The sequence below is a fragment of the Naegleria fowleri genome (assembly GCF_008403515.1).
Source record: "Naegleria fowleri strain ATCC 30894 chromosome Unknown tig22, whole genome shotgun sequence".
In the NCBI taxonomy this organism is placed as follows: domain Eukaryota; phylum Heterolobosea; class Eutetramitea; order Acrasida; family Naegleriidae; genus Naegleria; species Naegleria fowleri.
In genome coordinates this window covers 611,526-629,303 of record NW_025407954.1, presented here as the reverse complement: position 1 = coordinate 629,303, position 17,778 = coordinate 611,526, and the positions used below count along the sequence as shown (strand labels likewise).

The 17,778-nt window shown below is 36.2% G+C and overlaps 8 protein-coding genes across 8 annotated transcripts; 3 read left to right on the top strand and 5 right to left on the bottom strand.

The window, feature by feature from the left end:
• Window positions 1-585: 585 nt before the first annotated feature.
• Window positions 586-2,741, top strand: FDP41_001182 (uncharacterized protein; the record flags this gene model as incomplete). The annotated part of the gene is made up of 2 exons (XM_044702271.1): window positions 586-2,192; window positions 2,240-2,741. The coding sequence occupies 2 exons, from the start codon at window positions 586-588 to the stop codon at window positions 2,739-2,741; spliced, it is 2,109 nt and encodes a 702-aa protein (XP_044564742.1).
• A 61-nt stretch (window positions 2,742-2,802) lies between these two features.
• FDP41_001181 (uncharacterized protein) lies at window positions 2,803-3,672 on the top strand (the record flags this gene model as incomplete). The annotated part of the gene is made up of 1 exon (XM_044702260.1): window positions 2,803-3,672. The coding sequence occupies one exon, from the start codon at window positions 2,803-2,805 to the stop codon at window positions 3,670-3,672; it is 870 nt and encodes a 289-aa protein (XP_044564741.1).
• A 51-nt stretch (window positions 3,673-3,723) lies between these two features.
• On the bottom strand, window positions 3,724-7,396 carry FDP41_001180 (uncharacterized protein; the record flags this gene model as incomplete). Its single annotated transcript, XM_044702249.1, has 4 exons — window positions 3,724-4,567; window positions 4,637-4,760; window positions 4,838-6,848; window positions 6,938-7,396. 4 exons carry the CDS (start codon window positions 7,394-7,396, stop codon window positions 3,724-3,726), a joined length of 3,438 nt encoding a protein of 1,145 aa, XP_044564740.1.
• An 87-nt stretch (window positions 7,397-7,483) lies between these two features.
• FDP41_001179 (uncharacterized protein) lies at window positions 7,484-9,391 on the top strand (the record flags this gene model as incomplete). The annotated part of the gene is made up of 5 exons (XM_044702237.1): window positions 7,484-7,811; window positions 7,872-8,639; window positions 8,711-9,007; window positions 9,063-9,190; window positions 9,257-9,391. The coding sequence occupies 5 exons, from the start codon at window positions 7,484-7,486 to the stop codon at window positions 9,389-9,391; spliced, it is 1,656 nt and encodes a 551-aa protein (XP_044564739.1).
• A 220-nt stretch (window positions 9,392-9,611) lies between these two features.
• Window positions 9,612-11,948, bottom strand: FDP41_001178 (uncharacterized protein; the record flags this gene model as incomplete). The annotated part of the gene is made up of 1 exon (XM_044702226.1): window positions 9,612-11,948. One exon carries the CDS (start codon window positions 11,946-11,948, stop codon window positions 9,612-9,614), a length of 2,337 nt encoding a protein of 778 aa, XP_044564738.1.
• Window positions 11,949-12,504: 556 nt separating this feature from the next.
• FDP41_001177 (uncharacterized protein) lies at window positions 12,505-14,247 on the bottom strand (the record flags this gene model as incomplete). The annotated part of the gene is made up of 1 exon (XM_044702215.1): window positions 12,505-14,247. The coding sequence occupies one exon, from the start codon at window positions 14,245-14,247 to the stop codon at window positions 12,505-12,507; it is 1,743 nt and encodes a 580-aa protein (XP_044564737.1).
• Window positions 14,248-14,740: 493 nt separating this feature from the next.
• On the bottom strand, window positions 14,741-16,723 carry FDP41_001176 (uncharacterized protein; the record flags this gene model as incomplete). The annotated part of the gene is made up of 1 exon (XM_044702204.1): window positions 14,741-16,723. One exon carries the CDS (start codon window positions 16,721-16,723, stop codon window positions 14,741-14,743), a length of 1,983 nt encoding a protein of 660 aa, XP_044564736.1.
• A 186-nt stretch (window positions 16,724-16,909) lies between these two features.
• Window positions 16,910-17,776, bottom strand: FDP41_001175 (uncharacterized protein; the record flags this gene model as incomplete). The annotated part of the gene is made up of 1 exon (XM_044702193.1): window positions 16,910-17,776. One exon carries the CDS (start codon window positions 17,774-17,776, stop codon window positions 16,910-16,912), a length of 867 nt encoding a protein of 288 aa, XP_044564735.1.
• Window positions 17,777-17,778: the final 2 nt, after the last annotated feature.

The following is a 17,778-nucleotide window of genomic DNA, read 5'->3' as shown; positions in this document are numbered from 1 at the left end:
AACCAATTCGTAGTTGTTCCGTCTTTTCCAAAAGAACTACCTCTACTACATCTTTAAAAAATCTAAATAAACATAATCCATTGCTTGGATATTTTACTTGAGTGATAAATTCCCTATCGATTTCCTTATCATTTCTGAACTCTTCAGTCGCCAAGGCACTTCCAAATGATTTCTCTCTTTTAACATGTCTGGACCTAGATTACACACTTCATTTTGTTTAACAGCTGTCAGTGCTGCCAATGCCACCTCTTGATCGTTTTGGGAAAATCTGCTCTGATGATTCCTCCACAGAGTTGAATAATTGGAATTTGGAAAGTCTATCATCTCACCGAAAAATTATGAAAGATTCACTGCGAACTTGTCAGCACTTCTAGAGCCAACATGACATCTGCAAATGAAACCAATCATCATAAGTGAACCTCCAAAATATACATTCACAACAAATACTATTGGTATTGGCGCCCAAATGCCTACAAATTTCCCTCCTTTTTTCACTTACCCAAACTATTAAAATAATTGCCATCACGTCGACGACGACGACGACAAAGACAATACATTCATCATCAGAGGGTCTTCTGGAATAGGATGAATCGAAAGAGCCTTGATCGATCGAACCCAAATAATTCTTCCAAATTATTCCTTTCGAATTCGTTCGGAAGATCGCAAATACAACATCATGCAGAAAGTGAAGCCGCAAATTTGGAAGGAAGAACAAACGCAACAAAAAATCAATCCTCCTCACGTTCGAACAATGAAGGAGAGGAAGAGTATACGGACTCTCCGATGATGGGTGCAATTTCATCCACCTCGAATTCATCATCAATCTTTAACACGCTTCGCGAAATGCAAGCCGAGATGAAGAATTTATCAACGAAGGAACAAGAATTATTTCTTTCTTCGCATGATGAAAATAGTGATATGAGTATTCTTGTCGATGATCATCAACAACAACATGAGGATGACCATGAAGAGGTCAATCGCAAATGTAAAACAGGAACAACTTTTGAAGAAAATGACGACATTCAATTAACGGACGTGGAAGAACATCATACTGCACTTCAACAAGCGAAAAAAGCTCTTTCTGCCATCAACTCATCAGCCCTTTCTTTCAATCCAGTTCATCAACTATTGGAAAAACATCGAAGAGAAAACGAGCAAAGGAGGCGACAAGGATCGACGCCTTTTGTGTTGGAATCGGTGATGCCATGTTGCTCCGATGATGAATCCACACAGGTTGACCTCTCCGATGTTTCTTCTGACAATGAAACAGCAGTAGACCATTTAAGAGAGCATGAAACAGAGGCAACCAATACTTCAACAATCGATACTAGTAACAAACAGGTCGAAACGACTAAAATGTCATCAGCAAAGCTGCAAGAACCAATGAGACCTAAGAGTGTCACCACCACAACTACTCTCTCAAAATCTTTATCAAATTCATCACGAAAACCTCAATCACAAATTACTACTACTGCAATTCAAACAACGAACACTCAAAGTCGTTCTAGCTCTCCTAAAATTCCATCCACCTCAAAATCTAGGTTTCCATCAACCCATCAACACCATCAACACTCTGAAGAAGAACGTATAAAGCTCGAAAAGAAAAAGAGAGATCTTGAAAAAGATGTCTTGCTCAAAGATTCAGAAAGAAGAATTGCATCCCTCACTCGAAAACTTACAGAATATGAAGAGCTATTTCGAACACAAGAAGAAAAAGCTCGATTAGCTGAAAAAGAAAAAGATATTGAGCTAAAAGCTCTTCGTGACCTCTACGAAGAAAAGTGGCTAGAATTTAAAAACAAAGAAAAAGATTGGGATGAGAAAATCTCTGCTCTCATATCCGAGTCGAGTGAATTGAGTATTAAAATCAAGAAGCAAAATGAACAACTCATTCAATTGCGGCAAAAACTACAAACCAAGACGGATGAAACACAGCAATTACAAAAAGCATTTAAAGAAAAGGAAAATGAATGGAAGGAAAAAGAAAAAACATATTTAAACATTCAAAAGAGATACAATGAGCTTCTTTCTCATTCTAGGGATATTAAAAAGCATTCTGAACAAGTGAATGCAGAAATGAATGACCTTAAAAAGGCAAATGAAGAATTTGGACAAAAACTTTCAGATTTGACAAAACTTCACGCTTCTAAAGTGAAAGAAATGAAGGAGAAAATTGAACAATTGAATGAACAGTAAGTTGAAATTGATCTTGAATTTGTAAATATGTAACGTGTCATAGATCTTGTCAACAAAATGAGACCATCAAAATGCTCAACAAAAAACTGGAGGAAGAACGAAAAAATTATTACCAAAAAGAGGAGAAAATTATTGAGCTAGAAAAGGAGTCACACGACGTCATGAGAAATTATCAAGAGCTTAGAGAAACACTTTTAGCAGTCAATAAGGAAAAAGAGAATCTTCTACTGAACGAAGAAACCAAATTTAAAGAACTAGTAGAAAGTGAAGCTCGATTAAGACAGGAAAAAAAGGAAGCAGATGCTCGAATTTCGGAATACGAAGCTAAATTTTTGAATTTGAAAAAAACAGTCGAAGAACAATTGGAACAATACAAATCAAAATACGAAGAAGAAAAAAAGAGATCAAAAAAGTATCAAGTTATTACAGAAAAACAAAAAAAGAAATTTTCAGAAGAGTACGAAAAACTCAAAAGAACAAATCATGAAACGAGAAAAAATGTTCGACGAGAAAATACAAGAATTGAAAAAACTATTAGAACATGAACGAAAGGAAAATGAGAGACTCGAACGAAGGTGTGAACATTTGGAAAGTATAAAAAGTGTCATGACCTCGTCTCCTCCAATGACTGCTCATTTGAGATTTAACAACAACGCCATGGAAAATGTTGCGAATGCAAATGCCACTTCTGTGAAGCAACAAGTGAGCGTCTCGAACAATAATTCACATACGGAGAGTATGAATCCAAATAGAGAAACCGTGGACAGTATTAAGCCGTTATTTCGTCAAGTAGAAATGATACAACAACCTCAATGTGTCACTTGTACAAATCAAAATGAGGATGAAAGAAGTACCGACGACGATGATGGTTCGACCTCTAGTTCATCTGATTGTGAATCTTCGTGTAGTACTTTGAAAAAAAAGAGAAGACGACGAGTGAAGCGAGGGGTTGAACCTCGAAATGTGATTGTTGATGCAGCAAATGGACATGCATCGCGATCTTCTGTCACAACTGGAAACAAATCTGCTACTCAAGAAAACAAGGAAACGACGAGTGAGGGAAGGGACACGTTTAATGCTTCTTCTACGGTCGTTGTGAGGAGGAAACAACCTGAGCCAGCAAAAGAGACATCCAGTTGCGACAATTCCATACTGGAGGATCAGCATTCGGCACCTGAAACAGATATTTCAGAAGCTCCTTCTATTGGAAAACTGAAAGATTTCGCCAAACTACAAGAAGAATGCAACAATGAATTCAAAGATTATACACAAAAGATGAAAGCCCTTGTTAAAGATATAAGTATGCACGGAAAAGAGTTGGTGGAATTGAGATCCGCCGTAAAGCACATTGAAAAGCGAGAAAGCAAAAAGGAAGGGGCAGCCACAACGGCGTTAACCAAGTCCAAAACTGCAAGCAACGCCACTGTGAAGAAAAAGAGGGTTTTAAAGTCTGCCTCGCCCCTCAAAAAAAAGTAACAAACCGTCAAACCGTATCGAGAAAGAGAATGAATGAACTGAATTATATTATTATTGAATCATCGCCATAATATCTGAGACAGTCACAACTTGGCACAAAGGATGTTGTTTGATATACTCTTTCAATTGAACGGTTTCTTGATCCTCAATTTCTTCATCCTTAATGACATTGCTGTCATTAGTAGCCAAAGAAAATGGATGACTGACAATAATCATGTCTAAATTAGTTACTGAATTTACAACAATACCTCCATTAATTGTGATTAACCGTTTCAATTTCTTATCATTCTTATTTTCCATACCATACAGATAGATATTCAAGGATTCGAGTGGATCATCCTTCGCGTCCAGTGCTTTGTTTGATGCTGGTTGTTGCGGAGAAGGGGAATTATCAAGTGGAGGAGTGACAGGAGCACTTGTTTGGCGCTTGGTGGATGGTAACAACACCTTCTTGGGTTGTTTCAGATTATTGCTATTGGCATTTCTATCAAAATAGTAAACAAAAGTCTTGATTCCTGCTTTCAGTAAACACTTTTTAAGAATTCTTTCAGTCGAATACCAATCAAATCCTTGCAATCCAAATCCAATTCGCGGCATGTGAACTGTTGCATTATTAGTCACTGCAGCATAGGCAACTTTGTGGAGAGCAACCTCAAGGGCATTGGTTAACAAAGGACCATGACCCTTTGATTTCTCATAATGTTGTGCAATTACATTCACAACATAGGTGGAACCATGTTTGCTCTTCTTGAGTGGAATGAGTTGTGCGTCGCCAAGAGAAATTTCCCCTTGTTCAATAGCATTCTCATAAATGACTTTTGGTTTGTCTGAATATTTGGTAATAATTTGTTTTGAAATTCCTGCGGTTGGATATTGACCAAAATCAGAAATGCAGCTATATAGTTTGAACATTAATTTCGAACGAAAATTTCGAAAAAAAAAACTATACACACATAATACATACTTGATAATAAACCGAGCTCCAGAACTTTCATATCTTTCCGGTGAAGTGACATCTCCTTTGACATAGTGAATTTCATTACTATTAAGTGTTGGAGAGGTTGGTTCTTCATCTTCTTGGTTAAATTCTTTTCCATCAAATATAATTCAAGATCCCAATCTTCTGGAATTGTAATGCTATGTGGGTCATACTCGTCATAATCACTTTCATCTTCCTCGTTTTGAACTTTTCGTTTCTTTCTTGATTTTTTAGTTGCAGATCGAGTTCTTCTGGAAATTGGAATTGATTTTTCTTCATCTTTTCCAGAGGAGTATGATTGTAACAAATTGTTGTCCTCGCTACTGGAAGATGATGATATCACTTCTTTTTTCCTCTTTTTAGCACAAGTTTTCTTTCCTCCTTTTCTATCAGTAGATTGTGCTGATGTTAGTTGTGATAGATCCAACCCAACTTCTTCCAAAATATTCTTCAAGACTTGGACATCCTTTTCATTGGTCTGTGTCTCTCCAATGGGTTTTGAAGAAATAATTTTGGAGGGTTTTTGTTGATAATCAACACCTTCATACATGTAGATGGATTCGGTATTGGTTTCTCCATTGTTATTAAACGATTCGGCTGCCTCATCCAATGTAAGACTAAGTCTTCCTGAAGAATGGGCTGAATTTTTGTCATCCAGTAGGTCATCGATTGAAAGTTCCAATAGTGCTTGATCCACATCATGATCATCCTCAGTGGAAGATGAATTCATGATTTTGTGAAGTCCAAATGTTAACATTTCAATAATAGTGTCCGTGGATAACTTGTCATCAGAGTTGGACTCGAATGAATTCGAGGCAGCAGATGCAGTGTCTACAGTATTGACTGAGAGGGTAATCTTTTTCATGGATCGTCTCAAAATTACCTCCTCTACTGTATTCTCTGTCACTAACCGATAAACTGACACAGGTTTATCTTGCCCAATTCTATGACATCTGGATTGAGCTTGAAAATCAAGCTGAGGATTCATATCCATATCGGTAAATATAACTGTGTCTGCACTTGTCAAATTCAGTCCAACACCACCAGCTCTTGTTGATAATAGAAAGGCAAATACATCATTATCAGAAAAGTTGGCAATGGCATTAAATCGTTCCTCTCCTCTAACGCTTCCATCCAGTCTCTCATAATTCCATTTTCTGAAATGAAAATAATCTTGCAAGATATCTAACATTGAGGTCATTTGAGAAAAGATCAATAGACGATGGCCTTCTTTCTTGAGCTTCTTCAACAGCTTGTCAAGTATTATCATTTTTCCACTATTATTGACAATGTGTTCACCTTCCACAAATGGTTCTGGTTCTGCTCCTTCAAATAAGTATGGATGATTGCAGCATTTTCTTAAACTCATGAGAATGTTGTTCAGACCTTTGACATTCTTTTTTCCAATTGTTTGTCTATCTTTGAGGAGGAATGATTTGTAGTACTTTTTTTGCATGCTTGTTAAACGTGTATAAATAATGTGTTCCTTCTTTGGTGGAAGGTCATCCTTCAACACTTGATTTTTAGTACGTCTCAGTAAAAATGGTTTTAGCATGAGGTGGAAATTTTTTCGAACTTGATCTGCGTCAACAGAAAGCACATCATCGGACTCATCCAAGCTTGGCTGAGTTGCCGAAACACTCTTCTTGAGTCGTGATTTTGATAAAAAGCATTGTTGAGGAAACCAGCTTTCGAATGTATCATAGTCATGATCAAAGAACTGAGGAGCAGCAAAATGAAGTAAGGCCCATAATTCATGCATTGAGTTCATCAACGGAGTGCCACTCATTAGAATAGCTCTTTCCCAGTTATAAACCTGTTGAAGCATTTTGTACAGTTGAGATTTAGGATTCTTGAGTCTATGAGCCTCATCTATGCACAATAATTTGTAGTTGAATTGTCCAAGAAAATTTTCATCATTCAGTATCATTTCATATGATGTAACAACCACATCAAAAGGAACATTTCCTGAATTTTCAAAATCTCCTTCAACATTGGTTTGTAATTTTGAGCGTTCTTCTTGAGTTCCAATATATCTCAATATTTTGATATTGTCACCACCAAATTTTTTAAACTCCAAACACCAATTCTCAACAAGTGACAGAGGAGTGACAATTAAAAAAGGTTTTCTTTCAATGTTTGGCGATGCGTCCGTTAGCTCCATAACATATGCTATGAATGCAATCACTTGCACAGTCTAAAGTATTTTAAATTAATGATAGTGATAATCATTGTGGTCAATCATCAATGTATGAGATCAAAACATTCATCAATGAGGATACACACCTTTCCGAGACCCATATCATCACCAAGTATTCCAGAAGTCTCATGATCGATTAGTAGAGATTTCAGCCAAGACACGCCTTCCCATTGATGATTTTTCAGTTTACACGAATCCAACATGTATTTTGGAGCCGGATTATTTTGTGTGAGTTTCAAATCATTAAAACATTGATAATCAATTTTCAAATTTGTGATTCGGGACATGAATAATGAAAAGTCCAATGTTTTGTTTTTCAATTTCATCTCTTTCAACTTGCGTTTCTTTTTCTTCTTCTTTTTGAATGATTCCTCTTCCGATGAAGAGCTGTCTATCCATGACACATTGGATTCGTCATCATCATTTTCCGATGTTGTTATTTCAGAGGAACCTTCTCCATCATCATCATGATCGCTCACTCTCTCTCGTGGAGTGCTTGTTTCATCATCCCCTGATTCAGAAATCAAAAATTTGTCTTTTGGCATTTTTAATCCCTATGATGAACCTTGTTTACAAATTCCAGAAAAATTCAATTTCATCATAAAAAAAATTTAATTGGATCTTTCATCATCATGCCTCGCATCACCAAATTCAAGAAACCAAAGCTGAATCGTTCTCGGTATAATGAACATCAAACATTGGAGGAGAATAACCACCCGAATGAAGATGATGGCTCATCTCAACAACAAGAACTTGAGGACCTTTCACCCACTACGAGAGCTGTTCAAATAAGCCCCAAAGATGTGGATTCCATTGTGATGAATGTCATTCAAAAGTTTGAATGGAAAGTTAAATTGGAGTTATGGGAAGGTAAATGGAAAGAGGAGTGCCACCAACAAGGCATTTCCAAAGCCTCTGTGGATGTTGCTTTTGAGATTCTTCGTGATATTGTTCATCAAGGTTCGTTTTATGAATTTATTGGAGGATGAAATATTTCAATATGATGTGAATCACCATCAGGAAGAGGAGCAAAGGATTGTTGTGGTTGTTGTGGAGCTAATCCTCACCCAATGAAAGACGATGATAACTATGGTGATGAAGAAGATCCAGAATATGTCGATTCCGAGGACGAAACAGAAGAGGAAGAAAACACTCGTATGAATCATTTCGGTGGCTATGACGATGACGAGGAGGTGAGATATTCTCGTTCTACTCGCTTTTGTGAATGTCCATGTCAACGTTGCGCATACAAGCCACCAGCTTTCTCAGGAGAGGCCGTAATTGAAGATGACATTATTCCACCAGAGTTGAAAGAAAGACTCAAGACTCAAATGTCGCGTTTGGAGAATGTTCCAGAGGATAAGAAAGATTGGCACCCAGGATCGAATCATCAAGTCTTGGATCTCATTCATCCTTCTTTATATTGTTTTGTAGAGAATGTGAGTGTGAGTAATAAAGAAATGGAGAAAGAAGAGGAAAAGCCAAAAACTCATTGGTGGAGACCACAACTAGAGGAAAAACCAAAAACAAATAGATGCCAATGGCTTCCAGCTGAATTTGAAATTGAAGATGACAAGGTAACAAGAATTTCTTCATACATTAATAATTTGGATGAAATCGATCACAAAGATTTATATCAAACAATTCAAGAAATTTTCTCCAACTTTCTTCCACTCTTGAGCAGTGTCATTAACTTTAACGATAGACTACAAGTAATTGTGAAAGCAGCAAATATTATTGTTTCACCTGACAAACCATTTTATAGTGGTGGAACATTTCATACTGAAGGTTTGTAAGGAGGATTTTTAGAAAATTTGAAAATGACTAATATGCAACCTGCTCTACAAATCACAATGTAGGAATGGAATATGAGCATATTGCCGCTACATGTATTTACTATTATCAATCAGAGAATGTGAAAGATAGTTATTTGGAATTTAGAGAAAGCATCTCAGAGCCATATTATTATGGTCAAGATAATGTGAAGCAATGCTATGATATGTATGGTCTTCATGACGGAGATCTTCAATTTAGAAGTTTAGGAGCAATTGAAACCAAAGAAAATAGATGCATTGTGTTTCCAAACACAGCTCAGCACCGAGTTAGGCATTTCTTTCCCGAAAATCCATTACTTCCAGCCGTTCGAAAAATTTTGGGTAAGTTTTGAATTGTATACAGTATTGAGTTGCTTATCCTATATATTTCACATAGTTTTCTTTGTTGTGGATCCAAATCACCCAATTATTTCAACTCAAAATGTTGACATTCAAAGAATGGATTTTCTTATCAACAAGTATTTTATTCTAAACAAACTTCTTCCATTCCACATGGTTCACAAGGTAAGCTTTTAATTAATTTCTACAGTTTATTCAATTTTTACATTTGAACTCGGTTCATGAAAAAAGATTCTATCATTCTTGCCCCATTTTACAAGAGCTGAGGCATTGAAGTACCGAGAAGATTTAATGAACCAGAGAAAATTTTTCGTCAACGAACAGAATGAGGAAGTGGAGAGGGAATTTTCTTTGTGCGAACATTAGAATTATCCATTCGAGATTCGAACATTTAACCGTAAAGACAGACACGTTTCGAAGATTCTACAACTAAACGTTATAGATGACCGATCCCACTTGGGGTCAATCACACTTTCAATAAAATTTTTTTTGGGTTCGTTGGATTGCTGGAACAACAGAACTTGGTTCTACAGTGAATTGATCATTGATAAAATCATGATCAGATAGTCGTCACACAAAATCTCTCTTAATTCAACTTTTTCTTTTTTCGTTGTGGTTGAATTCTTCTTTTTGGTGGTTGGTCAACCTTTTCCGTTTCGCTTGTGTCGTCCTCATTGCTGACAGGGTTGGAAGGTTCTTGTTCTTCATCTTGGTCGCTTGTGTCATTTTGTGAATTATCTTCTTCATCAGATCCACGGACAACACTCGAATTTGAAATGAATTTTCCAAATTTCAATAAATACGTCCAACTAAAAGGAAATGGAGAAACTGATCCATATGGAGGTAAGAAAAAGACTGAAGAATCTGTAAAATCTAATTCATCTTTTTCGTCATCCATAAATGATGAATGACTCCAATATTCATCAATTTTTTGAACATGCTCCAAACATGAATCAATCACTTCTTGAGTCATTAGTTGGTGTTTGTGAATAAAGACCAATAAATCCACACACATGCCAATGATTGAATGTTTCTTGCATAATTTGGTGATCTCTTCTTGATCACCACTCACCATTTTTCTCGAATATTCTCTAATTTTTTCAAATTGATATTTGAGAATGGGCTTGCTGGATGCTTGTGGTAGAGGTTGTGTTAATTTGAGACAACCTTCTGCAATTGAAAATTTCAGTAGATCGACGTTGTTCATTGGAATGTTGTTTGGATCTATATTTTTCCACAAATGAAAGAACCTAAAAAGTTCTATCTGTTTCGAAACACCAAGCTCTACTCTTTCTATGACTGATTTTGTATCACAGTCAATTCCATTATAAATTTGAAATGAACCATTTCCACGATTCAACATGCTAAAGTTAAAGAGAGAAATAGATCTATCTTGAACAAGTAGTTGCTTAAATTTCCAATATTTTTCAGGAATAAGTTTCTGATCTGTTTCATTGTAGACTGTTTTTGATTTCTCAAAAAAGGAATTAATATGACGATCACATTTTGCGTCAATGCATTTGTAATACACTTTTCGATCCTTATTCATCCAGTTCAAGTTCATTCCACCATAACCTGACTCAACGCAAATAATGTGTTTCAAATTCTCTAATTTTTTCTTTGATTTGAAACCTTCAATTCTCTTGGAAACGCTTGCGACGAACTTTTTGTATTCTTCTCCTACTTGTTGTTGGAAAAGAGCTTCTTCTTCAATGTCTTTCAATCCATGTGGAATAATAATGTCTTTATCTTCGCCCATTTTAGAAAACATCATTTGTGTGACAGTACTTTTGAACTTGTGAGTGTTCTTGTATAACTTAATTTCCTCTTTTGATAAAATTCCAGTAAATCCTCCATGCCAATAGGAATGCCAATCAAAATTTTCATAATATTCATCTGGATATTCCGAAACTGGGTCACTTGCACTAATCTCTACCTGATAATTAGACATGACAGTTTTACAATTGTTAAAAACAAGAGTTTTCAAATTTGGCATGAATTCGATCAATCTCATCAATTCGTTCGAGATTTTCAAATTGCAAAATACCACTCGAGAGGCAAACAAAAATGTTGAAATAATTGAACACCACCAAGAATAAGGAGGAGGACTCGTGTCACCTTTTAAAAATCCAAAATGTAATTCCATGTCATCAGATGCATTCATCATTGAAATGACAAGATTGAACATTCTTTTCCATTCCTTACATATTTGTTGCATTTTGAACTGATCAGGTAATTCAAGATGTTTGAAAATTTCTCTAAATATTTCGATTGGTAATCCAGCTACCCACAAGTTATTTTGATTAGTGGCAGACATGACAATTGGTTCCACATCAGCGATATTTATTTCTTTTTCAGAATTCTTTGAATCCATAAAAGAAGAAGTGCTGCAAGAAGGAGCAGGAAAATAATTTGAAACCAAATGTTTGTACAATTCCACATTTCCTTCAAACCAAGCAAAATGATTGCATCTTTCATTTTGAGAGCTCATTCCACAAGACCAAAATAATTTTCCCTTGTTTGGACCTTCTTTCATCACTTGAAGCAATCGACATGGAATGCTCGAATGTTTTCGACACGTTGGAATTTGTAAATTTGATGTTGTGATTGCCATATTCGTATTATTATTCGTATTATTATTCGTATTATTATTCGTATTATTATTCGTATTATTATTCGTATTATAATTCGTATTATTATTCGTATTATAATTTGTATTATAATTTGTATTATAATTGCTACCCGATGATGATAAATCTTGAATAGAATTGGCCCACAGAAAAAAGTTACACTGTCGTTGAGAACACGTATAAAAAGGTCGTCCCTTGTTGGGTCCTTCCTTCACCACTGTGAGTCGACGAGCAGGAACGGAAGGAGAACAATGACAATTCGGAGGATGATGAGAAGGATTTGATGCTGACATTTTTTTGACCACTGAGTTCCATCGAGTTCTGAACTCCGCAAGAAGTCTTGCGATTTCTTTAATTGAATGGTGATATTGGTTGGGATTTGGGAATGAAAAAGTTCTCGTTTTGGAATTTCAATTATTCAAAATGTCGTCCCATGTGTGTTTCATTTGACAACAAGTGCTTCCAAGCCAATACACCGAAGAAAATGCTTGACAATCAATTGATTAAGGAATCTCGTTGTGTCGATTATCTCTCATTAATTATTGGTTTAACTTTCAGTTAATTCCTTCTTGAAAGATTGTGATTGGAAAAGTTCCGAGATCAATTGGAGAAAATGGATGTTTTTCATCATAATTGAGTTCAATTGAAATGTGGATTGATCGATCGAGGGTTTTAGAGAAATTTGTTTGAGGATCTAGTTGTGTGAAATGTCGTGGTGGATGTAATGATTTGATTTCAATTTCGAAATCTTGTCATAATTGTAAAAATCGATAAACCATCTCCGTCCTTCCAGGTTCCTAAATGAGAGTGCATGTTCTGATTGTTGTGACACATGATCATGATCCAAAATTAAACATTTTCAATGACACGGACCGCTGGTACATTTCCCAACTCTACATTATCAATAGGATTCGAGTAGTGTGACGTCTGCGTCGTCTCTAATGAGCAACACAAACATTTCCAATTTGAATTTTCTTTTCCAGCAAAAGCATAACAATACAATGTGCATGAAAAGAAACATAAAAATATAAAAAAAGCCAAAACCATAGCTGCCACCACACCATATCCAACCTGAATGGGAATTGTGATAAATATTGGAACAATAGGAGGACGTTTAAAAATTAATGGAAAAAACAAGCAAATAAATGAAAATAGAATGAGGATGAGAACAATGATGAGAGTGCAAAAACCACCAAAAATGCAACAAACAGAATACCACATAGTGTCTGTGGTGGGCGTTAGAGGATTTTCAAAATGAGTTTCACGTTTCTGTGCTGCTGATGCTTGGTTGTTGTGTTGAGGTTGTGAAAGATTCATCAAAGATTCACCATTCGAGAGATAGATCTGTATTTGTTGACGATAAAATCGAGAGAGTAGTTTTTTGTGGCGATTCCTTCGTGCTCGCTCCAATCTTCGCTTTCTCTCTTCGAGTGCATTTTCTCCATTTGCATCTTGTTTCCCATTAAGGTAATCAAATTCAATTTCAAAATCTGGAAAAAATCGAGTTCCAATATTGTAAATCGCTTCCTCCACAATTTCATGATAATGCGCAATTGCTGCTTTTTGTTTCTTGTTTTTTGGTCTATTTTTCAGGTTATAAAACACACAAACTCCCACACAACTAATAATTGACACGACAAAAACTCCACTAATTGCTGCTGAAAAAATTGCTTCAGCAATTGATCCTCTAAATACGATAAAGTAAATCAATGCAAGTGCTAAAGTTCCCAAAGCAGAAGCAGTTGCTGAAATGATTAAAATAAATAAATAAATATTCACTGATTCAAACGTGGTGCATTTGAACATTTCATCTTGTGTAATTTTTTGCATGACATCTCCCAATAAACGTAATTCTTTTCGTTGCATTTCATTGAGATTTAAGGCGTGAAGGGAAACGAGTATGTGTTGTTGCTGTTCAATAGTGAGTCGAGGACGAGTTGCTTCATAACTGTGTGAAATTGAGTGAGAACTTGAAGATGAATGATTTTCTTGATCTTGTGGATTTTTTTTCTTGACATGATGATCACTTTTTAACATTTCCAATTCATCAGGTGTGAAATGTAAATCATCTACAAGATCAATATCATTTTCTGTAGGATCATTGTCGTGGTCATGTTGATCTTGAAGCGTCTTTTTCAGTCTCTTATGTTTTCGATGATCTTTCTTTTCCGCTTTGACATTTGACACTGCTACATTCATAGGTGTCTCGTGATTCGTCGAACCAACAACCACAAGTCCTCCAACATCGACCACCGTCGAAGATGTCATTCGAAATTGCTCGTCTTGTTGAGCTTGTGAAGAATTTGGTTGTGAATTTTCTTGAAAATTCTGATGATGAGGAATGAGAGTTGTCATTCCGTAAGTGGTGTTTTCTCTTCGAGAATGGTAATGATGATGATGGTTGTTATTCATTGTTGTGACAAGCTCTTGTCCCCCACCACTCTTTTGAAATTTGGGAAGGATTAAATGTTCATCTGTTGTTGAATTTGGATGATGATGATGATGATGATTGGATTGATGATGATTCATGAGTGAATGGTTCACATTCGTCATTCCATCATTCGCAATGACCGTACGGATAGGATTTGACATGATTTTCTGATGGGATAATTCACGAGTGTCATTCGGAATTATTGTTGTTGAATGGATCATGTCATGAGTGGTTGTTATTGAATCATGAGGATGTTGAATCCATGTTGTCCGCGTCGTGTGGTCTTTGTCAACAACAACGAGTGGTTCTTGTTGTTCTTGTTTGTGGTTGACTGCTGCATCTTTGGTCGATTCCACCACACTCTTTGACAACATTTTTATTTGTTGTTGTGGACACATCACACACACCCTTCAACTGTGTTCCAAAGTCGGCTGTTTATATTTTTGAGTTTGATGGAACGTCATCAAGTGATGATGACAAGATGACGAAAGTGTCTTTTCGAGAAATTTTTTCAAGTTCGAGCGAGAAAACTCTCTCTTGTGAGAAAAATTGTTCCTTCATCGAGTTCAGTACGCGCTGAAACTCAACAACAACAACGTTTGTTTGGCAAGTGCTAATCTTCTGTGTCTAAAAGGATGTCTTAAATATAAACTTCTACATGATCATGCATTTCTCCTTGTTGGTATTCGTGTTAAAGTGAAGAGAATCTCCAAAATTGAAAACATATCGGATAAAATTGTTCCAATCGATGGTGTTGGCCACTCGTGAAAATTTGTGACAGGCATGGTATTGTTGAGCAATGAGACGTTCCAAAACTTTGTTTGAAATGTTTGTTCCCTCCAGACTGCTAATTTCAACATAAATGGGAGGAACAGAACTGGATCCAAAGCTTCTTTTGATCATCTTGTCCACTCGTTCCTTAATTGAAATATGCTCAGAGGTATCCTCGAGGGCATCCATCTTGTTTCCACAAATGATGATTGGTACTTGAGAAATTTCAATGTAGTGTTTCTTGCGTAGAATGAGTTGAATCACTTGTTGAACATATTCCAACGACTGATCTGCTTGAGTCAGGTCAAACAGTAAAATAAATAAATCAAAATGTCGAATGTTGTAATCAATCAACGATTCAGATATTTCTTGGCCTACTGTATCGTACATATCAATGGTGTATCTTTCAGTGTCAACACAAATGAACTCATCTTCAGGGTTTTTGGGCTCGAAAAATTCGTCACAATTTCTATTCGAAAATTTCATCATGAACATGGATTTTCCAACGTTCTTGGAGCCCATAATTGCAACACGAATGGCTCTTGATTGGTTTTCTGTTGAAAAGTTATCATTGTGTAAATATTCTTCATCTTCAATTTGTTGTTCACTCTTTCGAAATGTTTCATACATAATCTCGTAATTAAATGCACTGTTAGAGCTATAGGTACGTCTGTGGGAGGATCTAGATGGTGTCGTCGTGGATGATGATTGTTGAGGTTTGTTGGCATTCTTATTAGGTGTTTGTATGGTCAAGTTATCTGTTGTTGGAAGTCCCAGGTAATTGGATGACGAAGAGATGCTTGTTCTATCTTGCGAGCTTGCTGAATCGATTGAATTTCTTGAAAGGACTTCAGGCGTCTTGGAATTTAGATCTTCCTGCTTGATCATATTTACAGATGAAGGAGTCTTTGGAGAAATCAAATTATTTACATTTCCAGTATCCAGAGGAGAATTGTAATTACTGAATGATTGAGATCGAGAGTGACGCAATTTGGCAGGTTGCTTACTATTCTTTTTACCAACTTCAACTGTTCTATATACAAACCAAGCGTGATTAATTTTTGAAAATAGTGCCTTGTAATCTGTTGCATTATTGGTCTCCTTGCCTAATGATCGATGAAAATAATCTTGATCTAACAATAAATGATATGAAATGGGTTTATGGTCCATAAAATCTCCTCTTCTCAATTCCAAAATAAATTTTCGAATATCTGCCAACACAATTTTGTGTGTATCCTCATTGGTCATCCACAAGTATTTTACAAATAATAAATCAGCATAGAAAATTGGAGCAAAATGTCGTCGCAACACAAAGTAAAAATCACGTGAAACGAGTTCATAATTATGAATCTCATGCATGATGGTTAAACAATCCACAAGTGCCAAAATACGTTTGCCATATAGTCTCGATGGCCTCCGAGATCTTCTCATCATGGTGGATGGAGAAATAAATTGGTGATGATGATGATTATTATTGGGTATGAGTGGTGATGGAGGATGATGTGGAGAGAGTGGTGAGTACGATGAGTATGGATCATTGGTTGCAGATAACAAATCCGATTGATGATGATGATGATTGACAGCAGGATCAATGTCAATTCTCTCCGTAATGATCGGAATTAAAAACAATAAAATTCGTTTCGTGATTTCTCGAGGCCATGGGCAAGAAGAGGCTTTCCGAGTGCTTGTCGTATTATTGGTGGTATGAGGTGAGATGCCTTTTTTAGGAGTGGCAGGTGGTGGCATTTCAAAGGAAGTAATTGAAAGTGAGGATGTTCTCGGAGATGAAATAATGATATCACAACTCGAAGAGGCTTCTCTTCCCAATGATGAAGATACACGAGAGTGAGAATTTTCAGAAGACATTTTTTTTAATACCTACTTCTTCTTTTTGACAAGCAAAGGCCGTTTCGTGACAGGTTCTTGTTGCGACAATGGACATTTGTGGTCTTTTTTACTGACCACAAATGTGACACAAATAAATGTCAACACCAAATTTGAATTGAGATTATCCACAACATCATTGCAGGCGAATTCGTGTGTTGGTTGAGATTAAGGTTGATCCTTTTTGCTAAATTTACCTTTGAAAATGGATCGAATGGATTCTTCCGTTTCTCTTCGAGTTTTGCTTAATGCAGCCTTGATAGGTTCAAAAAAGTCCTTGTCTTTAAAATTTTTCTCTGTTTGGACTGGGGGAGGGCCATGTGATTTATGACCATGGCTTTCACCAGGCTTGACACCAGTAAACTTTTCAATCCTTTCTGTCTGTACAGTAAAAGTTATGCTTCCCTTTTCTTCGTTATTTTCAGTCTCTTTAGAACTTTCACTCGCGTCTGTTGCTGTGAAAATTGCCTCGTCATAGCGTTTACGAGGTTGTTTTCCTTCTAAAACATCATTAATTAATAATTTCATTGCAAAGTCTGGCTGTTTGCCTTGCTTTTTCATTTCCCATAAAATACTATTCACTCGTTCTGTTCGGTCATGAAGCCCAGCACATTCTTCCACTTGTTTTCTGAAATGATCAATAGAATGATCTACTGTTGCCATCTTTTCCACCATTCTTCTTGCATCCTCTTCGGTGATAGTAACCTTTGTTTCACTAATCACTTTTGAAGTTTCGGAACCGGAAAACAAATTGGTAAACGGCCTTCTTCCATGAACTCCTTTTTGTTTCATAATTTCAAAAACATCCTCTTGACTAGTTGAACGAAGATTATTGCACGTATGAAATTCTCGTTGCTGCTGGGCATGATGATTTAATTCAGAAAAATTTGAAAAATTCCTTCCAATCAAGATGATTTTTTCTGAATCATTTCCTTTCAGAAAACCATGATTTCGGAGTCGGTATTGGTGATGATGCGAATGAATGAATTGGAGTAACGGAGACGAGGAAAAACTCAAGTACGCACGTTTCATCATTT